A 19,458-nucleotide genomic window follows, 5' to 3' on the forward strand; every position below is an offset into this window, starting at 1 on the left:
TCCCCTGGCAGCGCCTTAATAACCACGCCCCATCGGCAGCTCCTTACTGAGAAACTGTGGGGGAGATTCTCCAGGAAAGGACCCTCTGGCACCTACTAAACTAGACTCACTCCTCCTACCCCTCCAACCCAGAATAGAGAAGTGATGAGTGGAGGTTTCCCACACTTGGTCCGTGTTTCCATCCCTTCAGCAGGAATGGGGCAGAGGGGGGAAGTCCCCAGAAGGAGAGCCACCACGTCCGACCACCTACCGTCAACACCTGTTATCTTCCCTCTCTTCCCTAAGACTGATCTTCCTGATCTCCTTGCCCAATTTTTCCTTTTCCTGTGCCCAGTATTGGGCCTGCCAATGTCCCCTACAGGCTCTGCTCAGTCCTCTCATGGCTCAGAACGGGCAGAAGGGGCTGCTGACATTTGGACTAAAAGTTGGGCTGTGGCGGGGGAGGGGTGCAGAGCAAGAAGGGAGGGAGGACACCTCGAGGCAGCTCAGCAACGTCCGGAAGGACTTTTAAGGGCTGATGATGGACGCTGGGGTCCTCATCGGTGAGCTCTACAGTTATCAGGTTGTACAGTTATGAGTTCTTTTTCCAGACTCCATTACTCTTCACCACCTCTTCAAACTGGAGAAAACGGGCTAGCCGAGCAAGAATGAGAAAGAATTTCTCTCCAGCCAAACACCAGAATGGGCTTGGGAAGGAAGAGGGTGTAGATTTGGGGAGGAAACAACTGTACAGCAAGTGTGGAAAAATCTTAATTGTTGGCTCTGGTTGATAGTTAGGTAGAGTCCACTTCACTGGCCTAGCATATGTTTGAAATTCTGCCTAAGTTCTGTTTAATCGCATGGTCCCAGTGACAGGCTCCTGGGAATGGAAGGTCCTTGGGGCTTCTCCTCCCGTGTAGGACACCTGCCGCCCCACCCCTGACACGGATGGAACTCAGGGCATCAGGAAACCCATTTCTAGAAGTCAGGAAGTCTTGTCTTTGCTGGTCTTGCCCCATAACTTCTATCCCAGTTTTTGGCTCTGCTGGAACACAGTCCTCTCCCTCGTGCAAAATCACCTCTCCCCTTTGAGATCCATCCTGTCTCGCCAGGTCACCTCTTCCCTCGACTAAACACTCCCCATGTGGGGGCACAAAAGCACAAAGCTACAGAAATCCCTGAGAAATGGTCTAAGTTAATGACGAGGAGAAGTTCTAGAAGCCCAGTTGAAGAAGATGGAGTAGAGACCCAGTCCCAAGAATGGGGTGGAGAGTCGGTGAGTAGAGGTCCAGAGGAAGGTGGCAAAGGCCGGCGAGGTCTCGGACCATAGGCGGGGCGGCGGGAGCGGTGCTGGGGTTCCCTGTCCTCACCATCTGGTTGGAGGCAGTGTACTCGTTGGCCTCATTCAGGTGGCACTGGCCGTCGTGAGGCTGCACCAGGCCCCCCAGCTTTCCGTCCAGCGCGATGTGGGGCACGTCATCCGTTGTGAACACCAGCAGGTGCAGCGCGTCCTTTCGCCAGCCGATCTTCTCCTGAGGGACAGATGGGTGTTAGGCCTTCCTGGCTGCCACCCAGGACTGCCCTGGGGCAGCCTGCCCCTCCCTGCTCGACTCTGTACCTGACAGCCACTCCCCTTGGACGCCTCCCCTTTTAGCCTCCCCTATAGTTCCTTCCACAGAGCAGCCTTTAGTAGCCCCCCAACCTCCCTTCAACACACTCGGCTGGCTGCCCTTGTCTAAGATGACTGGTAAGTGATCACTTCAGTCCCCCAAGTAGACACGAATCACTCACAACAGAGTGTTCTAATGACCGACAGACAGATCTGTCTTTGGAGGATTTGAGAAAACCGGCCATCTTTCTGGTAGAAGTAAACCACTCCAATCACGAACTGAACTAGTCTGGTAGTTAAGGTCAATCAGACTCGCTCTTTTCTCCCTTTACTGCTTCACTGTATGCAATGTATCCACTCTTCAGACAGAGGCACGGCTCAATACGAGCTACCTTGCAAGGGAAGGACTCTATTTTTTCATATTTAGACACCGTGGCCCCGATACTACACAAAAACACTCCCAGTCATTACTAGTAGGAGCAGCTAGACCCTGATACAGGGCAACAAAAACTGGGATAGGGTTGCCTTCACACCAGTAGTGAAAGAGCATCCCAAAATACGTGGGTAGCAGGATGAATACAGGAAGGGTTTAAACACCACTGGGTTATCTACACACGTACACTTGACACTGAAATAGGAGACTGGATTCACAGACTTTACAAGTTACAAGCTATCACCTTATGGCAGATAAGGGATTGAGGGTATCATCCTCTCTTTCTTATCGCCACAATGATGGATAAAACAGCCTTCAAGAGGTATGATGTTTTCTCATTTGCTCCGAAAGCAGCGTGGAAATAAGTCACAAAGAGTCAGCGTAACACAAGGAAGAAAAGGCAGTTTGAAAAGAAGCCAGGGAGGACTGAAAGCCAGGAGGCCAGCTGTGAGCAAAGAATTCACCTTTGGGGAATCAGTTTCCCAGACTCTCAACGTTCATCCAACAGACAATTACTGACTTCCTACCACATGCAGTCCCCATGGAAGGCACTGGGTCTAAGAAACAGCCTGTTCCAGACCTCAAAAAGCTTGCAGTCAAGTGGAAACACAGCTTTAACGTATCACAATAAGCATGCTTTTTAACATCTTTATTGGAGGATAGTTGCTCTACAATGGTGTGTTAGTTTCTGCTTTACAACAAAGGGAATCAGTTATACATATACATATGTCCCCACATCTCTTCCCTCTTGCGTCTCCCTCCCTCCCACCCTCCCTATCCCACCCCTCTAGGTGGTCACAAGCCACCGAGCTGATCTCCCTGTGCTATGCGGCTGCTTCTGAGAAAACCATAATTCAAAAAGAGTCATGTACCAAAATGTTCATTGCAGCTCTGTTTACAATAGTCAGGACATGGAAGCAACCTAAGGGTCCATCGACAGATGAATGGATAAAGAAGATGTGGCACATATATACAATGGAATATTACTTAGCCATAAATACACTTTTAACGGAAACCCGGGGAGGAGGAGAGAAGGCTTCCCAGGGCAGAGGAAATGTCAGCTGAGCTGAAGGTGAAGAGGACCCTTCAAGGAAACTGGAAGAAGAAATGACAGAGGAGGCAGAAGTTGGGGTGGGGAGTGGGTTGCTCTAGGTGCTGGTAAAGGCAAAATGACCAGGCCGGGCACGTTTTCAGAACCCAGAGGAAGCAACCTAGAAGGTCCCTAACACAGATGCATTCTAAGCTGTGACAAAACTAATCTACGGTATTAGAAGTGGAGATAAGTGTATTCTCTTGGAGGCAGGACTGGGTGTCTTGAGAGGGGGTGTTAATAACTGGAATATATGGAAAGACAATGAAAACTCATCAAACAATTTTGAAAAACAACAACGAAGCTGGGGGATTCATTATCTAAGGCCAAGACTTATTATAAAGCTACAATAAGTGAGACTGTGTGGTACTGACAAAAGGATAGACACATAGACCAGTGGAACAGGATAGAAACCAGAAATAGACCCACACATACGGTCAATTCGATAGAAGGTATTGGAATAATTAGACATCCATATGAAAAAAAAATGAACCTCAACCCACAGCTCTCACTGTATACAAAAATGAACTCAAAGTGGATCACAGACCTAAAACTATAAAACGTCTGAAGGAAACAAAGAAGAAAAGCTTTGTGACTTTGGTAGAGGCAAAGATTTCTTAGATGATTCACAGGATAAAATTTTGATGAATTAGACTCTGTCAAATTAAAAACATCTGCTCTGGGCTTCCCTGGTGGCGCAGTGGTTGAGAATCTGCCTGCCAATGCAGGGGACATGGGTTCGAGCCTGGTCTGGGAGGATCCCACGTGCCGTGGAGCAGCTGGGCCCGTGAGCCACAACTACTGAGCCTGTACGTCTGGAGCCTGTGCTCCGCAACAAGAGAGGCCGTGATAGTGAGAGGCCAGTGCACTGCGATGAAGAGCAGCCCCCGCTTGCCACAACTAGAGAAAGCCCTCGCACAGAAACGAAGACCCAACACAGCCATAAATAAATAAAGTGGAAGCCTGTCTACAACAAACATTAAAATACAAGAAATACGAGCTTTCTTTAAAAAATAAAATAAAAAAATAAAAACATCTGCTCTTTGAAAGATACCACTGAGAAAACGAAACGACAAGACACAGATCGGGAGAAAATGTTTGCAAAAAATAAAAATCTGACAAAGGACTTGTATCCAGAATGTATAAAGAACTCTCATAGGCCAATAACAACACAAACAACTGAACTTTAAAAGCTAGAGACTTGAAGAGACATTTTACCAAAGAAGAGATATGGATGGAAATAAGCACATGAAAGGATCGTCAACAACATTAGTCATTAAGAAAGTGCACAGGGCTTCCCTGCTGGCGCAGTGGTTAAGAATCCACCTGCCAATGCAGGAGACACGGGTTCAAGCCCTGGTTCGGGAAGATCCCACATGCCACGGAGCAACTAAGCCTGTGCGCCAGAGCTACTGAGCCTGTGCTCTAGAGCCCACGGGCCACAACTACTGAGCCCACGCGCCACATCCACTGAAGCCCCCGTGCTCCAGAGCCCACGCTCCGCAACAAGAGAAGCCACTGCAATGAGAAGCCCGCGCACGGCAACGAAGAGTAGCCCCTGCTCACCGCAACGAGAGAAAGCCCGCGCACAGCAATGAAGACCCAACGCAGCCAAAAATAATTAATTAATTAAAAAGACAAGAAAAGGTGCACATTACATTCACAATGAGATGCCATTAGATAGCTATGCCAATGGCAAAAAAAAAAAAAAAAAAAACAGCCCTGAAAATACCAAGTGCTGGAAAGAATGTGGAACAATCACAACTCTCATAAATTGCTAGTGAGAATACAAAATGTTTTGGCAACTCTGGAAACCAGTTTGGCATATTCTTATAAAGTTAAATATACAATGACCATCAACTCAGCAATCCCACTCTTTGGTATTTATCCACGAGAAATGAAAGCTTATGCTCACATAAAAACTACTATGCAAATATTTATATAACAGCAATTCGTGATCACCAAAATTTAGAAACAACCCAAATGTCCATCAGGTGGTGAATACACAGACAAACGGTAGTACATCTCTACAATGGAATACTATTCAGCAAGAAAGAGGAACAGACTGCTGATACACACGACTCGGATGAATCTCCAAAGCACTAGGTTAAGTGAAAAAAGCCTGACTCAAAAGGCAACTTACTGCCTAACTCCATTCAGAAGATATTCACGGAAAGACAAAAATAGAGGGACAGAAAACAGATTGGTGGTTGCCAAAGGCTGAGTGCAAAGGGAGAAGTCAATAACAGACGGGTATTGGGCAACTTTCTGAGGTGACAGAAATTACCTCTATCTTTTTTTTTCATTTCTTTTCTTCATCTATATGTTACTTGTCGGGGTGGCTCTAAGTTGTTATACCTAAAAAGGGTGAATTTTACTCTATGTAAATCATCCCTCAATACACCTCACTTTAAAAAACGCTTAAAGAAGTATATACATCTTTTGACTCGATGATTCTACCGCAGGAGACTCTATCTGCAAGAAGTATTCTGAAGTACGCACGGCAGTATTTTTACTAATAGCGACAAAACAGGAAAGAGGTGACTACCCTACCAGAATACGGGAACGGTTAAGTAAACCGAGATCTCTCCTTTCCACCATTAGAAATTATGTTCATAAAAAGTATGAAATTATATGTAAACATGTATAATATAAAGTGAAAAACAAAGAATACAGTACTGTAATTACAGTGTGATTACAAACTATGGAAGAAACAGGCATCACTCTCCACTAAAAAGAGAACAGAGGCTGAAACGAAATATACCATAATGATGTTGGGATTGAGATTAGAGGCAGTATCTTTTTTTTTTCCCCCAAACTATCTTTAATAAGTGCTACTTTTAAAAGACTAGGCTTTGAATGCTGGCTCTGTCATTTAACTTTTTCAGCCTCCTTTTCTTCCACGCCAGCTTCTCAAGGGGCATGCAGGAACCTAAGGAAGGTGACAGCAAGCAGATAGAATAACGTGGAACTTGGAAACTTGAAAGTGGGCATGGGAGCTTTTTGTCACTACCAACTACCTGTGTAGCTTTGACCACAATTATTTAACATCTCAAAGTTTTTTCTTGTTAGTAAGACAGGAATGATAATACTTAACATTTATTGTTCACCTCCACTATTCCATCACATCTTCACTGCAACCCTTATGAAGGAGGTAATACATTGTCATCTTGCAGATGAGGACACCGGTGTTCAGAGACATTAAGTCACTAGCCCAAGGTCACTGAACCAGTAAGGACCAGAGAAGTCAGATTCAGAGGACCTGCCTCTTATCCGCAAAGCTAACTACCCAATCACATAGGGAGAGCCGAGGGTGTGTAATCATTGAGATAGTTCATCAAAGTACTTGGCAAGCTCTCAACTAACGACTGCTGATCCAGGATAAATGTTTGTTGAATTGGAATATTGCATCTGAAACAGAAATAGCTCCACAAATGAAGAGTAGCATGGCTTAATAATATTAATTCTGTCTTCTCCGAAGTGGACTCTTGTTATGTAAGTGATGTTAACAAACTTGGCCCAGAGGTCGGGCTGCACAGAATGAGATGCTTATTCATTCACTCAGCCTTTTGGGCTTGGAGATTTTACAAGCACTGACTCCACAGAGAATTTACAATAGAAATAATTTTCCTACTGTCTGCTTGGACTATCTTGAAGTCTTAAGTTCTGTATCCACGTTTGGGGCAGAGATCAGTAGTGGGAAAGTGGCTTTTTTTTTTTTTTTTAAAGGAGTAACTACAGAATGGAGTGTGGCATGGGGGCCAGCATACGAGAGCTTTGGCACAGACGAGGCTGAGTTCAAGGGTTTGCATTTTGAGACCCTAAGTCAGTCACTTCATCTCTCTCAGCCTCAGTTTCTTCCTCTGTAAAATGAAGATAATCCTACTTCGCAGGGTTGATCCTAGGTTAACAAGTATTTAGTACATAAGACACACTAAAAAAGGGGTCTATAGTCACTACTCTCAGACTAGTAATGACTTTTACATTCCTTCTCGTCTCCTTTTGCTTCTTGATGTGTGAGGCTCCACGGTCACTACAGGGACCATGAAGGCTTGCACACCGAAAAGTTTAAAAGCCTTGTATTAATTAAAACCACAGTGAGATTCTACCACACACCTAATAGAAGGCTAAAAATTAAAAAGACTTGGCCACATCAAACACTGGGGGAGATGTGGAGGAAACGGAACTGGCGGACACTGCCCATACGGTTCTAAAATGATACATGTACTTTGCAAAACAGTTTAGCAATTTCTTAAAAAGTTAAACACCTACCATATGACCCAGCCCTTCCACTCTTAGGGACTGACCCATGAGAAATAAAAGCCTACGACCACACAAAGGCTTGAACACATTTATAATAGGCTCCATTTATAATAGGCAAAAACTACCAAATATCCAAAACAAGCCAGATACCCATCTACAGGTGGATGAATAAACTGTGGTGTATCCACACAAGGGAATACCACTCAGTAACAAAAGAAGCGATCACTCCTTAGCACAGATGACACTCAACAGCACATATGAATCTCAGAACAGTTGTTCTGAGTGAAATAAGCCAGGCCAAAAAGAGTATACACTGGATTTCTGAAGTTTTAACGAACGCAAACTCATGTGTAGTGACAGAAAGCAAAGTAGTGGCTGCCTGGGGAAAGGGGGCAGGAGACGCAGGAGGGAGAAATGACAAAGGAGCACAAATACTCTATTTGCGGGGGAGAAGGATATATGTTCGTCATCTTGATTACGGTGAATATATATCTCACGGGTATGTATAAATCTCAATATTTGTCAAATTGTACACGTTCAATATGTGTAGTTTATTATACATCGATCATACCTCAGTAAAGTTTTTTTCAATAAAGGCTTGGTGTGCTCAGAAAGTCATTCAAATACAGTAAATTAGATGACCAGACTGAATGTCAATACTGTGCTGGGAATACCAGTTATGCATATTCCTTTGTTCGGTGGCAGTGCCCACAAAGCAGCTGGGAGTGTGGGCTCGGATGAACGGCAAACCTCAGTTCATGCCCACGTCTTCCCTCAGCTTGTCTTTATGACACTGGGCATGTTAATCAATCTTTCCCAGTCCCAGCTTCTCAGCTATAAGATAGAGATAATAGGGCTTCCCTGGGGGTGCAGTGGTTGAGAGTCCACCTGCCGATGCAGGGGACACGGGTTCGTGCCCCGGTCCGGGAAGATCCGACATGCCGCGGAGCGGCTGGGCCCGTGAGCCATGGCCGCTGAGCCTGCGCGTCCGGAGCCTGTGCTCCGCAACGGGAGAGGCCACAGCTGTGAGAGGCCCGCGTACCGCCAAAAAAAAAAAAAAAAAAAAAGATAGAGGGCAGAATAGGGTTGTTGAGAGGATTAATAGGGTTGTTGAGAGGATTAAACAAAATGATACACAAAGAGCACATCCCGCTCAGTACCTGCAGGCAGTAAACAGTCAAGAACCGACAGTGATTGTCCTCAGTATTTCCATGGAGCCAAAAATCTGTGACTTAAATCCAGAAACACATGATCTTATTTTTGGATTGTAGGGTTATGGGTGATGTTTATTTCCTTTCTGCTCTCTGCATTTTCTAAATTTTTAGATTGAATGTATTCTCTTTTTATACAAAACTATTTTAAGAGGAAAAAAAGACAGACTGATTTGTTTAGCTAAACTTTTCTCCAAGTCTCTGGGTAAAAACAAGATTTTTAAAAGCCAATCTCCTAAACATGACAGAGGTCAGCCCTCAGATGAAAATGTCACGGGTGGGCGGGACGGAAATGCGCTGGACTCCGAAGCCAGAAATCCAGCATCTGGCCGAGCCTGCAGTGTACCTGCCTCCTCTTCAGTCAAATCTGCGTCAAACCCACCACAAGGTCTGTTCCAGCTGTCCAACTCCCAGCTCCCACGTGCTCAGGTGAGCCACGGACACAGGTCACAGGACTCGCCTCGTCTGTTCCAGGCGCTCAGTGTCTGTTCCACAGCCCTAGTATGCCTCTCCGTCATAAATAAACAGGCATCCGCATCCCCCTGGCCTCTCCTCTGGTCTTAATGCTCTCAGGGAAGGAGTGCTCTCCCTCCCCAAGGAAACGCAGCCCCCAAATCCCACCCTCTCTGGAGCACCGTTCCATCCGTCAATTTCCTCTGCGTCCTTTCCTTGTGCCTGAAGATATGCTCACGACCCACTTCTAATAAACACTCTTGTTTTTGACCCAACATCTCTCATCACCTGCTAGTCGTAGAGGCAGACTGGCTGCCTCTATTTCCTCTCCCCAGCTCCATAGAACCCGACTTCTCCACACGCCCCTACCGTCTCTCTCACCGGCGGCTCCCAGTCACCCGCCTCCTGCCCCCACACGCACAGTGGTTCTCTGCCCCAGCTGCATGGAAGGTCCTCAAGGGAGCTTCAACTATGCTAACGCCCGGCGGTTCTGATGTGACCTGCAGCCCAGCCACAGGGTCTTCTAAAGCTCCTGGGTGAGCCTACTGTGGCGCCAACGTTGAGAACCTCGAAGCTCACGCTGAGGTCCTGCCGCCAGCCCCGCAGCCATCCTCTGGCCTTGCCCTCCGGCCTCTCTGCTGCCGACCAGGGCCTCCTTCAAGCCCTCCTGCCCTTGGCTTCCTGGACACCGCACCGTCCGATGCCCCCGTCCCCTACGGCTGCTAGCAGATTCCACCTCCTCTCCCGGCACTGGATGAGGTCAAAGGTAACACTGTCCCCGAGGAGATTTACCCAAGTTCATGCATCTGCTTGGACAGCTCGCAATTAATTACCTCTCCCACTTGACCTCCTTCCTAAGCTTTAGTCCCAGGTCTGGACCAAGAGCCAGACACGTCTGCCGTCACCCAAAACTCAACTTCTCCAAAGCTGATGCACCGTCTTCCCCTCCAGGCTTCCCCATTGCTGACAAAGGGACCATCAAATGTTTTATCTAGAAAACTTAGAATTATCTTTTTCATCCTACTTCCCTGGTCCCACCGCAACACCCGTCCAGTCTCGAACTGTCCATTCTGTCTTATAGTCCACTCCATGGCCTGTGTCGAGACAGAGCCTTTGGGCAATGCTACACGTTTTACCCTCCTTTTCCTAAGCCCACTCTGGGTGAGCAGGCGAGGCCCAAGGCCCACCCCTCTCCCAGCCACCAGCCTGCCTTCTGCCACCCGAGGGTGATGTGTTCTGTGACCTACGTTTACTCCAGCTGTTCCAGGCGAATCACACACATGCACAGGAGACCATGCTATGTGAAAAGCAGCCATCCACAGACTCTGGACACACGTGTCAGAAGTAATGAGTGGTGGGAGGAGCTGCCGCCAAGCCCAGAACCTCTGACTCCGTCCACTCCCAGGAAGCAAACCCTCTGGTTTTGTACGGGCCACCAGTCCAATCTGTGCTGGGGCCAGAGATGACTTTCTCCAGTTGGAAGCTCAGTGGAGAACTTACCAAACTCTGCTCTGTCCTCAGAAAGCAGCAGAGATCTGGAGCTGAGAGAAGACAGGAAGGGATGTAGAGGCCAGAATAACAAAGAGCACTGCACCTGGCACATACTTGGCACTCGGTGAGGAATGAGTAGTAAGTGGATACGTGAACAAGATCAGGGTTGGGTAACAAGAAAACCTCCCTCACAATGTCCAGAAGTCTTCAATCACATCACTCCCAATTCCACCAACTATTTAATATGCTTTGCAATCCAACAGACATCTTCTTTTAATCATATAAATACGGGAAGCAGTAAGGGGCTAACTTAAGTGAAAATATTTCATCAGATCACCTGCCATGCACTGAGATCTGAGAAAAGTAATGGGAATTGCAGAAAGGGTGGCAGCAGGGCCATGGAGATCATCCAACACGAACTGCAGAAGGGTGGAGGAGGGGAGAGGCGCCAGGTCAGTCAGTGGGAGGGTTATTGGAGGCCCTGGACAGCCAGGTCTGGAAGTCAGCCTGGGGAACCTGGGATCCTGAAATGGCAAAGAGAGAACAGTAGTCCATGAAAAGGGGAAGCAGAATGGAAGTGGAAGGCCAGGCCTTACAACCTCTGAGAAAATAAATACAAACTGGATCCTCCCAAGAGTGAAGACAGACTTGCTGGCTTGTTCCCCTCCAACATGTGGCCCCAGAGACAGTGAAATAATGGCTAGGGAGTAAGGATGTCATTTCTCTGTTTGAGGATATGAAGCTCTGGCCTGTGCGGCAATTTGGTTTCTGGGGTTGGAACGAGTCACACGCAAGGGGCTACACGGTCTGACAAAGACGAAGGTCACTCAAAGGCCTCCGTCCTCCCCCGCCCACCTCCACACTGTCCCTGGGTGCCCTTGAGCTGCCCCACCGCACCTGGATGTTTACCCACTTGGTAAGGTGGCTCCGTGGGGAAGCCATCAGGAGTGGAAAGCTTTTCTGGGCGCCAGCTCCAGGCACGCTGAGCTTGGCACACAGAAGGGGTGTGCACGGCAGAGTTCACGGTCACGCAGCTTAAGAGGGTGCAGTGAGGACCAGACAGGCTAGAAGGAGCCACTGTAGAACAAAAGCACCAGTGGGTTACTGGGCAGAAAAGCTGCCTCAGAGGAAATAAGTAGCCCCTGAAGTTTGGAAAGAACCTCCGAGGTTGGCTCATCCACGTTCCACCCGTGCAGGGCTCTTTCATCCGGCACCTCCCCCGCATGGGCCTGGGGTCCCCACTCAGACTCACCGCCGCATCTGGCAGCCTGCTCCACAGCTGAGCAGAGGTCTTCCCTAGAAATTTCTCCCTTGCCTTGAACTCAAACCTGCTTCCCTGTGGCTACCCCAGCTCATCCCCTGGAACAGCCCTCTTCTGTAGTGATGTCTGAGGTCAGGTAACACGCTTCTTCCTGTGGTGTCTCTCGTCTTGGTCCACCTTTAACCGCTCCTCAGAGGTGTGGTTTCTAGCCCCGGCACCAGCCACTCACCCCTCCCTGCTCTCTAGCGTCTGCCTTAAACACAGCCCCAGAGGCACACGCAGGTCCCTCGAAGCGGTCTGGCTGCAGAGGAAGGCAGGGCTGGGGCTGCGGCCTGCGGGCCCTGTAGCGCACGGCCCGTGTTTGGCAGCCGAATCTTCCGACAGGCTCACAGAAGCCTGTGGGTCCCAATACCCACGTCCTAGTGACTTGCTTACACACAGGGACCACGGCAGAGCATGACGAGTGTGAGAGAGAGGCTCACGGATGCCCCGTGGGAGGGTGCACGGGAGGGCCTGGAACACCGATTCCTGGGAATCTGAGAAGAGCTGACGCCCCACCCAGCGGCCTTAGAGGACACGGGCGGTGGGGCCCACCCGAATACAGCCTGGCTTGCTTGTTCTGAGACAAGGCCCGCAGTACTCTCTCCGGTAAACAGTGTTCAGTACAGGGGAGGCCTAGATCAGGATGCCGTTTCAGCGAGGACAGAAACACTAGCTTTAAATGATGGGCTTCTCTGTTCTCGATGTCAGTCAGTTAAGTAAAATCGATGGCCACCCAGACAGCTGGATCCTCCAGCTGGGTGTCAACACAGCCCACGGGCCTCAGTTGTCACTGAAGAGTCACCAGCCACGTGCTCGCTCACTGCAAAAAGGAAGCACCATCTGAAAAAGTGTCTCCACAGCGCTATCAGGGAGCGCTGAACAGAACCCACGGTTCTGAGACCCCGTGAATTATAAATGAAAAGGGGGTTATCAGTGTTCCCGTGTCACAGATGGGGAAGCCAAGGGCAAAGACAAGCAGGCTGGGCTTCCCTGGTGGCGCAGTGGTTGGGAGTCCGCCTGCCAATGCAGGGGACACGGGTTCGTACCCCAGTCCGGGAGGATCCCACATGCCACGGAGTGGCTGGGCCCATGAGCCATGGCCGCTAAGCCTGCGTGTCCGGAGCCTGTGCTCTGCAACGGGAGAGGCCACAACAGTGAGAGGCCCGCAAACCGCGAAAAAAAAAAAAAAAAAAGACAAGCAGGCTCACCCAAAGGGCTGGGCTCCAGCAGCGCACCGACCGTGGGACAGTACCCGTGGTCTCCCTAGAAAACCCGGAGGCTGCCAGAGCCATGTTATAACTGTTTCTGATAAACAGGAAACTCTTAGTTCCAGAGAACAGCAGTACGTGCAGCTGTCTTTCCCGGGACAGAGTCAGTCCTGGCTCTACCACTGGCAAACCGGGTCACGTGGGAAATCGAAACGGTTCCTTAGAGGAGGACTTTGCCTTCTTTGGAAGCACACCCCTCCCACTTCTCCACTCTTGCGTGGCCACAAGAAACGGCAGGTTATCTAAGGTCAAGGCTGAGAACTCCCATCTTTGGAGCCGGGAAGGTGGGTACAGTTCCATCTCTGGCTGTGTCATTTCCAGCTGTAAGACCTTCGAGAAGTTACTCAACCTTTCTAGGGTTGTTTCCTTATCAAAAGCAGACAGTACAACCACCTTCAAAGGATTAAGTAAAACAAGCCCCCCTGAGGTGCTTGGCATAGAGCCTGGCTCTCACAAAGCAGGCAGCCAATGGCGATCAGTAGCGTCATCGCACCAGAGCCTCAGGGCCAACGACGGGGAGGCAAAGAGACCAAGGTGACCCTTGAAGGGGAAGAACACTGTGATTCAACCACTGGGTCCTACCAGGGCCAGATGTTCTATAGTGTCCGTGCACTCCGCCGGTACCTTAGATTGTCGTATAGGCATCTGTTGTCCAACTGCAGTGATGCTCCCGGGGACAGGAGCTGTGGCTCAGTCATCTGGGCAAGCCTCACAGCAGCTCGTGGGGCACCTTGCAGACTGTAAGTGCCCAACAAATTTCCAGAAGTCAAAACTGAAACACTCTGTACACTGACCTTCCAGGCAAGCACACAGAGAGAACAGGTCTGGGGAAAGAAATGAGGAAGGAAAGGGGGCTGACCTGACCAGCCAAGGGGCAGACCCTACAGCAGATCTGAGCTTGGGGACTAAGGACTCTTGATTCCTACAATGCACTTAAGGAAAAATAAGGCTGAATTCTTTCTGTAATTCGCTTCCCCAATCATGTGGACATTCAAGCCTATTTCTGTCACTTTGTAACAGTAAACACGTTCTCACCAGTAGTTTGTTTCTCCCGTTTCCGTCCATGCTTTGCAATGAGAAATCTTTTTTAAAAATCTGTCTGTGGTTCAACTTAAGAAGGTCAAAAATGTCAATATTCCTTTCCTTAGGGAAAAGAAATCTCGGCCCATGACTCAGGATTTAGACATTCATCTAGAGCCCAAGCCCTAACAACATGCAGTAGAACGTGTCTGACGTAGACTCTATGCAAGTCCAATCTGAACTAAAGAAAAACGTTTGTAAATATGAGGCTGAACCATATGAGTTTTCTATTTTTGTAGGAGAAACTATCAATGGTCAAATATTAAATTTCATTGATAGTCACATGTCCATAATTCCACATGGTTCCATTTAATGTTTACAAATGAGTTGTTCTATTTCCTTTCTAGTGGATCTGAAAGCTCAAATCGAATCCGTGAGGAGGGGGACTTTTTCTCATCTTTTTCTAATTTTCTTCACCGTACCTGCCACTGAGCACTTACTGGGCACACAATAAACATTCCTGAGCTGGAAAGCAGAAGCAGCAGCTGTGAGCGGGGCAGTGAAGCCTACAGCACAGCTCACGGGCAGAAGGCAGAACAAGGACACGTCCCTCCAGGGGCTAAAACAGTCGAGTGATTCAAAAGTACACAATAAACCAAAACCATGTGCAAAACAGAAAGCCAGGGAGGACCTTTACCACCTCCGACAAAAGCACGGCCCGGGCACGGGCGGAGCGCCTGCGTGCCCACCCACAGCCCCACAGCCTCACGTGGGCTACAGGGAAATCCAATACTCTCACGGGCTTCACAAAGACACCGAGCCAGAGGAAGAGCAAGCAGGGTGGGTTGCATTAAGCCCCAGAAACCGTGGTGCAACTTGCTGGCACAAACGGCTCACACATGCCGAGACAGAGAACCCAGACTGCATGAACACAGGACTTACGGGGGCATCCCCTCGGGGGGCATGAAGGCGTTAGGGGCCGCTGCCTTCCTTGAGGAAAGGAAGGCAGTTTTCTACGTTGCTCAATTCACGCGTGGAAAAATGACAAGTCTCAGGTCTAAAAGAAATCAGGCCACAAGTCCGAAGAGGCCAAATCAACTGCGGGGGAGGCTGCGCTGAGCGAAAACCTCTCCCAGCCGAGCCTGCCTCCAGGAATGGGGAATTCTCCACCTCTCCTGGTATCTGCAGCAGCCCCTGCCTGGCCTGGAGCTCAAGCCTGAACCAGGAGAGACAAAAAGCAAAATCCAGGGCTCTGGGCAAAGGGGCACAATGCTGTGACGAGTCCTTTGCACTGAGGACAGTGCACAGCTGGAGGGCATCCTGGACCTCCTCCCGTCCAGCCCCACCTCCCTGCAGCCTCCAGAAGAGCACTCAGGCCGCCACAGAGCCGGTTAGTAGCAGAAGAGGCATAGCTTGAATCGGGACAACAGGACTCTGAGTCCTCTCTGCTCTGCACGGCACTGTCGCTACTTCCCAAAGCACCCGGCACAATGTAATAGACAGGGCTTGGGCTTTAGAATCAACTGGATCTGGTTCAAATCCTGGCTCCACCCCTTTCCAACAGTAAGTAGAGTGAACCCTGTGACACTCAGTTTCCTCACCTGTAAACTGGGGACAAGTACCACCAATACACTGAAGGACTGTTGTGAGAATCAGAGATAGTGTATACAAAAGAGCTGGAGCACGGATGACAGTAGAGCAAGGGCAGCCATCATTTTGTCTCCAGAGGCCCACAGAGTCTGTATTCCTGCAGAAAGTCTTGTTGGAGGAAGCCGTTCCTCCAGCCCCTCTGGGGATGTGGTCGCCATTTTAGATTAGGATGCTCTCGCCAGCCAAGGAATAAAGGACCCAAGCCACACCAAGACTTTTCACTCAGCAATGCAAATTTACTTCGTTTGCTTTAAGACTTACTTATCCACCTATTTCTGAGGACACACAATGCTTTAAAAACTTAATAAATAACGCAACATTAGATAATCAAGATTAAAACAGAAAGGATAAGAAGGATAAATGTTAGGCGGCTAGAAGATGAAGCCAGAAGGGAAACAGGCTGGGTTGCAGGGATCTGATTTTTCTGTCTGACGGGAGAAAGCAGCCCATAGAATCCGTGTGGCCAGGACGTACCCAGCCAGGCTTAACTTTACAGGGAACTTCTTTAACCTGAGAGCCATGGAGAACAGCAAAGCCATGACTGACAACTCAGAGCTGGAGAGAGCTGGACCACCCCGCCCTCTGTCTTCCCAGGGCACCAGCTCTCCCTATTTTGGGAGAACAGGAAAGCGGCCATGGTTCCAGTCTGAACCATTCATCACACTTGCACCTATACATTTTCAGAATAAACAACTTAGAGTCAACTTCTAGAAAAGTCCCAGGAGAGCAATAAAAGCGGTAATGGGAGAAACTATTATTCAGACCAAGAAAAAGTATAAACAAGTTTAATAATAGGTTTCGAGGTAAAGATAAGAAATTATGGGTCACGGCATTCCCTCATCCCAACCCAGGCCGGTACAGCATTGGGAAAAATGCCTGCACTGGTGACAGAGGGGTTCCTACTCTTCAATGGCCTCTCCTAACAATGTGACCTGCTGGGGGGAAAGATGGCAACTGAAAACTTCCACTCGTGGAAGCAGTTCTACTTCCTAAATCGAATCCTAAGTAGAAACAGACTGTTTCCTTCTTTTTGCAAAGAGCAGCTTTCCAGGAAATGTAAAGTTGGCCTTGGGGGTGGGATTTAAGACCAGTCATGGGAGCATTCCATACCCCTAAGTCCCTAAAGTTGGTAACTAACAGTCCATCCAGGGAAACCAGAGTGAGGCTGAAATCAGAACAAAGAGCCTCCTGTGGGCTATGAAGCAGGCCTGTTATCAGCTCCGTCTCCAGGGCATGGGGTCAAAGGAAGCGGAGCGTGCACTGCTGCCGGGGCTGCCCAGCCAGCTCCAGCCTGCAAGAGACGCCTCTCCAACTGCAGAGATTACAGGCCTGCTGGCTCTGTCACATTCAGTTTTCAGGATTAAGAGGAAGGGCCTTTAATCTGGGCAAATCAGGAGAAGGCAGAAAAGTCAGTCAACGAAGTAAGGCATGCTTAGGGCTTTTAAAAAAAACTTTAAAAACCTAATTATCACTGGAACAAATGATATCTGGGATTTACTTCAAATAATGGGGAATAAACTGGTTAGGAAGGCAAATGAAACAAGATTGGCTACAAACTGGTAACTGTCCCAGATGGACCATGGGTACATGGGATTTTATTTCACTATTCTCTCTACTTTTATATGTTTGAAATGTTCCGTTACAAATTTTAAAAATCATACCTTATTTATTGTGAAAATTTAAGTAAATATAAAATAACACAAAGAAGAAAATAAAAACCACACCTAATCCTATCACCAGAGACAATTGCTGTTAACACTTTGGTCTATTTATTTCCAAACTTTTCCAGATTTTTCTTTCTTTTGTTTGCAAAATAGGGTCAGACGTCTATGCTGTTTTATCACGTGCTTTCCTTTCCTCTCTTAATTTATCTTAAGTATTATTCAAGTGCTCAAATATTCTTTTAGGGTGTGATTGTTATAGCCTTTCATCAATAGACAGGCCATAATCTATTTCCAATATTTAGCAACTATAAAGAAGGCTGTAGTTAACCAGGAAGATGACGTTATAAATAGGTGATTTCAAGTGAGAAAGAAATTGCTTGATAGGTACCCAAACACACACTGACAGCACAAAGGAAAAGAAATGGTGAGAATAAAAGCTGGGATCTCATCGACTGCATAATTCCAAGCAATTAGTAACTTTCCAGGGACGCCCCATGACAAAGGCCAAGGTGGGGAATAAGAGAAAAATGCCAAAAGATATAAAACCGAAACACACACTAAAGTGCCTCTCAGGCCAACAATAATTCGTAACCAGGTGCGGGCACTGAGTTGAAGAAATCTGCTTTGAAGCACTCGAGTCTTGAAATACTGAGTTTTCAAAGGGAAGGATATTTTCATGGGTCTGGGATGGCACAGGAAGGTTCTGTGGGCTAAAGAGCGAATCAAACGGCTTCTCGTGGACCACCGCGCCTCAAGCATTCCATCATGCCATTCGGATTCATCTAATTAAACAGAATTAATATAACTGGACAGTGCGTAGGCTTGTCACTGGGTTCTTCCCTTCAAGCCTTAAAGACAATTTCCTCCCCGGGAAAGAAAACCCACAATATTCCCACGATGGGGAGATAAGAGGGATCTCGTGTTTTCCCTGCACTATTTGTTCCTGCCCAGAGTGGATTTGGCAGGAAGTCCCTGAATATAACACCCCATACAATCAATAATCTGAATGCCAGTCAAAAACATAATTTTTCTTTCTGAAGGAAATCCATAAACTGTCTATTCTGTGATGCACTTGAAAGATTCAGAGCTGAACACATTCTAGCTGTGTCCCGTCTGGCTTTCTTGGGCTGCTACGAAGCATCAGGGGCCTCTGAGTCAAACCGTTCTGCTCTAGCCAGCGGCTGGGCAGGGGCCGCTCTGCAGCCGTCCTGGGTAGGGGGTCACTGTGAGACCGTCCTCTCCGGGGTGGCCCCAAGGACACAGGGACGGGCAGAAAGGCAGTGGGACCAAGAAGAGGACTGAGGAAGCTGTGCTTTCTTCACATCTTTCTTTCCCCTTATCCCTCCTGTCTACCATTTCAGTTTTTTATTTCGGAAGGGACAACCGTGACTCTCTTTTCATTTTGTCGAGGACCAAGAGGAGGAGAAGTGAATCTGTGACACACTAAACACAGGCTCTCTGAGGTCAGACGTGCGGCCTCTCCAAACTGAGTTCTAACCTCCTTACCCAGCCCTCCCCCAGACATGAGCATCCCAACCACCGCCCTGTTGCTGAGCCCACCAAAATGGTCAAGAAAGCATTACCAATTATGCATGGTATATGGTGACCACTATGGAAAAAATGTTAAAGTATGTGCCAGAATAGCAAATTCAAGAGTGATATTTATTTTTATCTTTTGTTATTGTTATCGGGCTGTCTTGATATAGAAAATTATGTTAAGAATAAGTTATTACCAACATCCCATTTACATATTTTGCTGAGATTGGAATGTCTCAAAGCATGAGTTCATTTCTGACCTAAGTCTGTGTCCTCCCCTCTGGATTCACATATCACAGAGAAACACGAGAAAAACAAACAAACAGAAAGAAAACCAAAGATGACAAGCGCTTCTCTTTTTAGCTGGATTCCCCAACAGAGCACTCTTTAATATTTACCAAAATTGGGCCATAAAATTCTACAAGATTCTATGCATATGGCTTGACCTTTTCTGCCCCCTGCTCCCTGTCCCCAAAAGCAGCAAAAAA

The 19,458-nt window shown here is 47.9% G+C and overlaps 2 protein-coding genes across 7 annotated transcripts in view; both read right to left on the minus strand.

Annotated features, from left to right (window-relative positions):
- LOC132424764 (mucin-13-like) overlaps nucleotides 1-19,458 on the minus strand; it is a 176,908-nt gene that overhangs the window by 72,979 nt on the left and 84,471 nt on the right. The gene's annotated exons all lie outside the window — the stretch shown is intronic.
- The window catches only part of LOC132424761 (integrin beta-5-like), a 91,650-nt gene that overhangs the window by 28,327 nt on the left and 43,865 nt on the right, over nucleotides 1-19,458 (minus strand). For all 6 annotated transcript variants that reach the window (XM_060010802.1, XM_060010804.1, XM_060010801.1 and 3 more), the window contains exon 6: nucleotides 1,350-1,511. In XM_060010802.1, coding sequence (XP_059866785.1) covers nucleotides 1,350-1,511 — 162 coding nt within the window. The remainder of the gene's footprint in view (nucleotides 1-1,349; nucleotides 1,512-19,458) is intronic.

The sequence above is a fragment of the Delphinus delphis genome, chromosome 4 (genome assembly GCF_949987515.2).
Source record: "Delphinus delphis chromosome 4, mDelDel1.2, whole genome shotgun sequence".
NCBI lineage: Eukaryota > Metazoa > Chordata > Mammalia > Artiodactyla > Delphinidae > Delphinus > Delphinus delphis.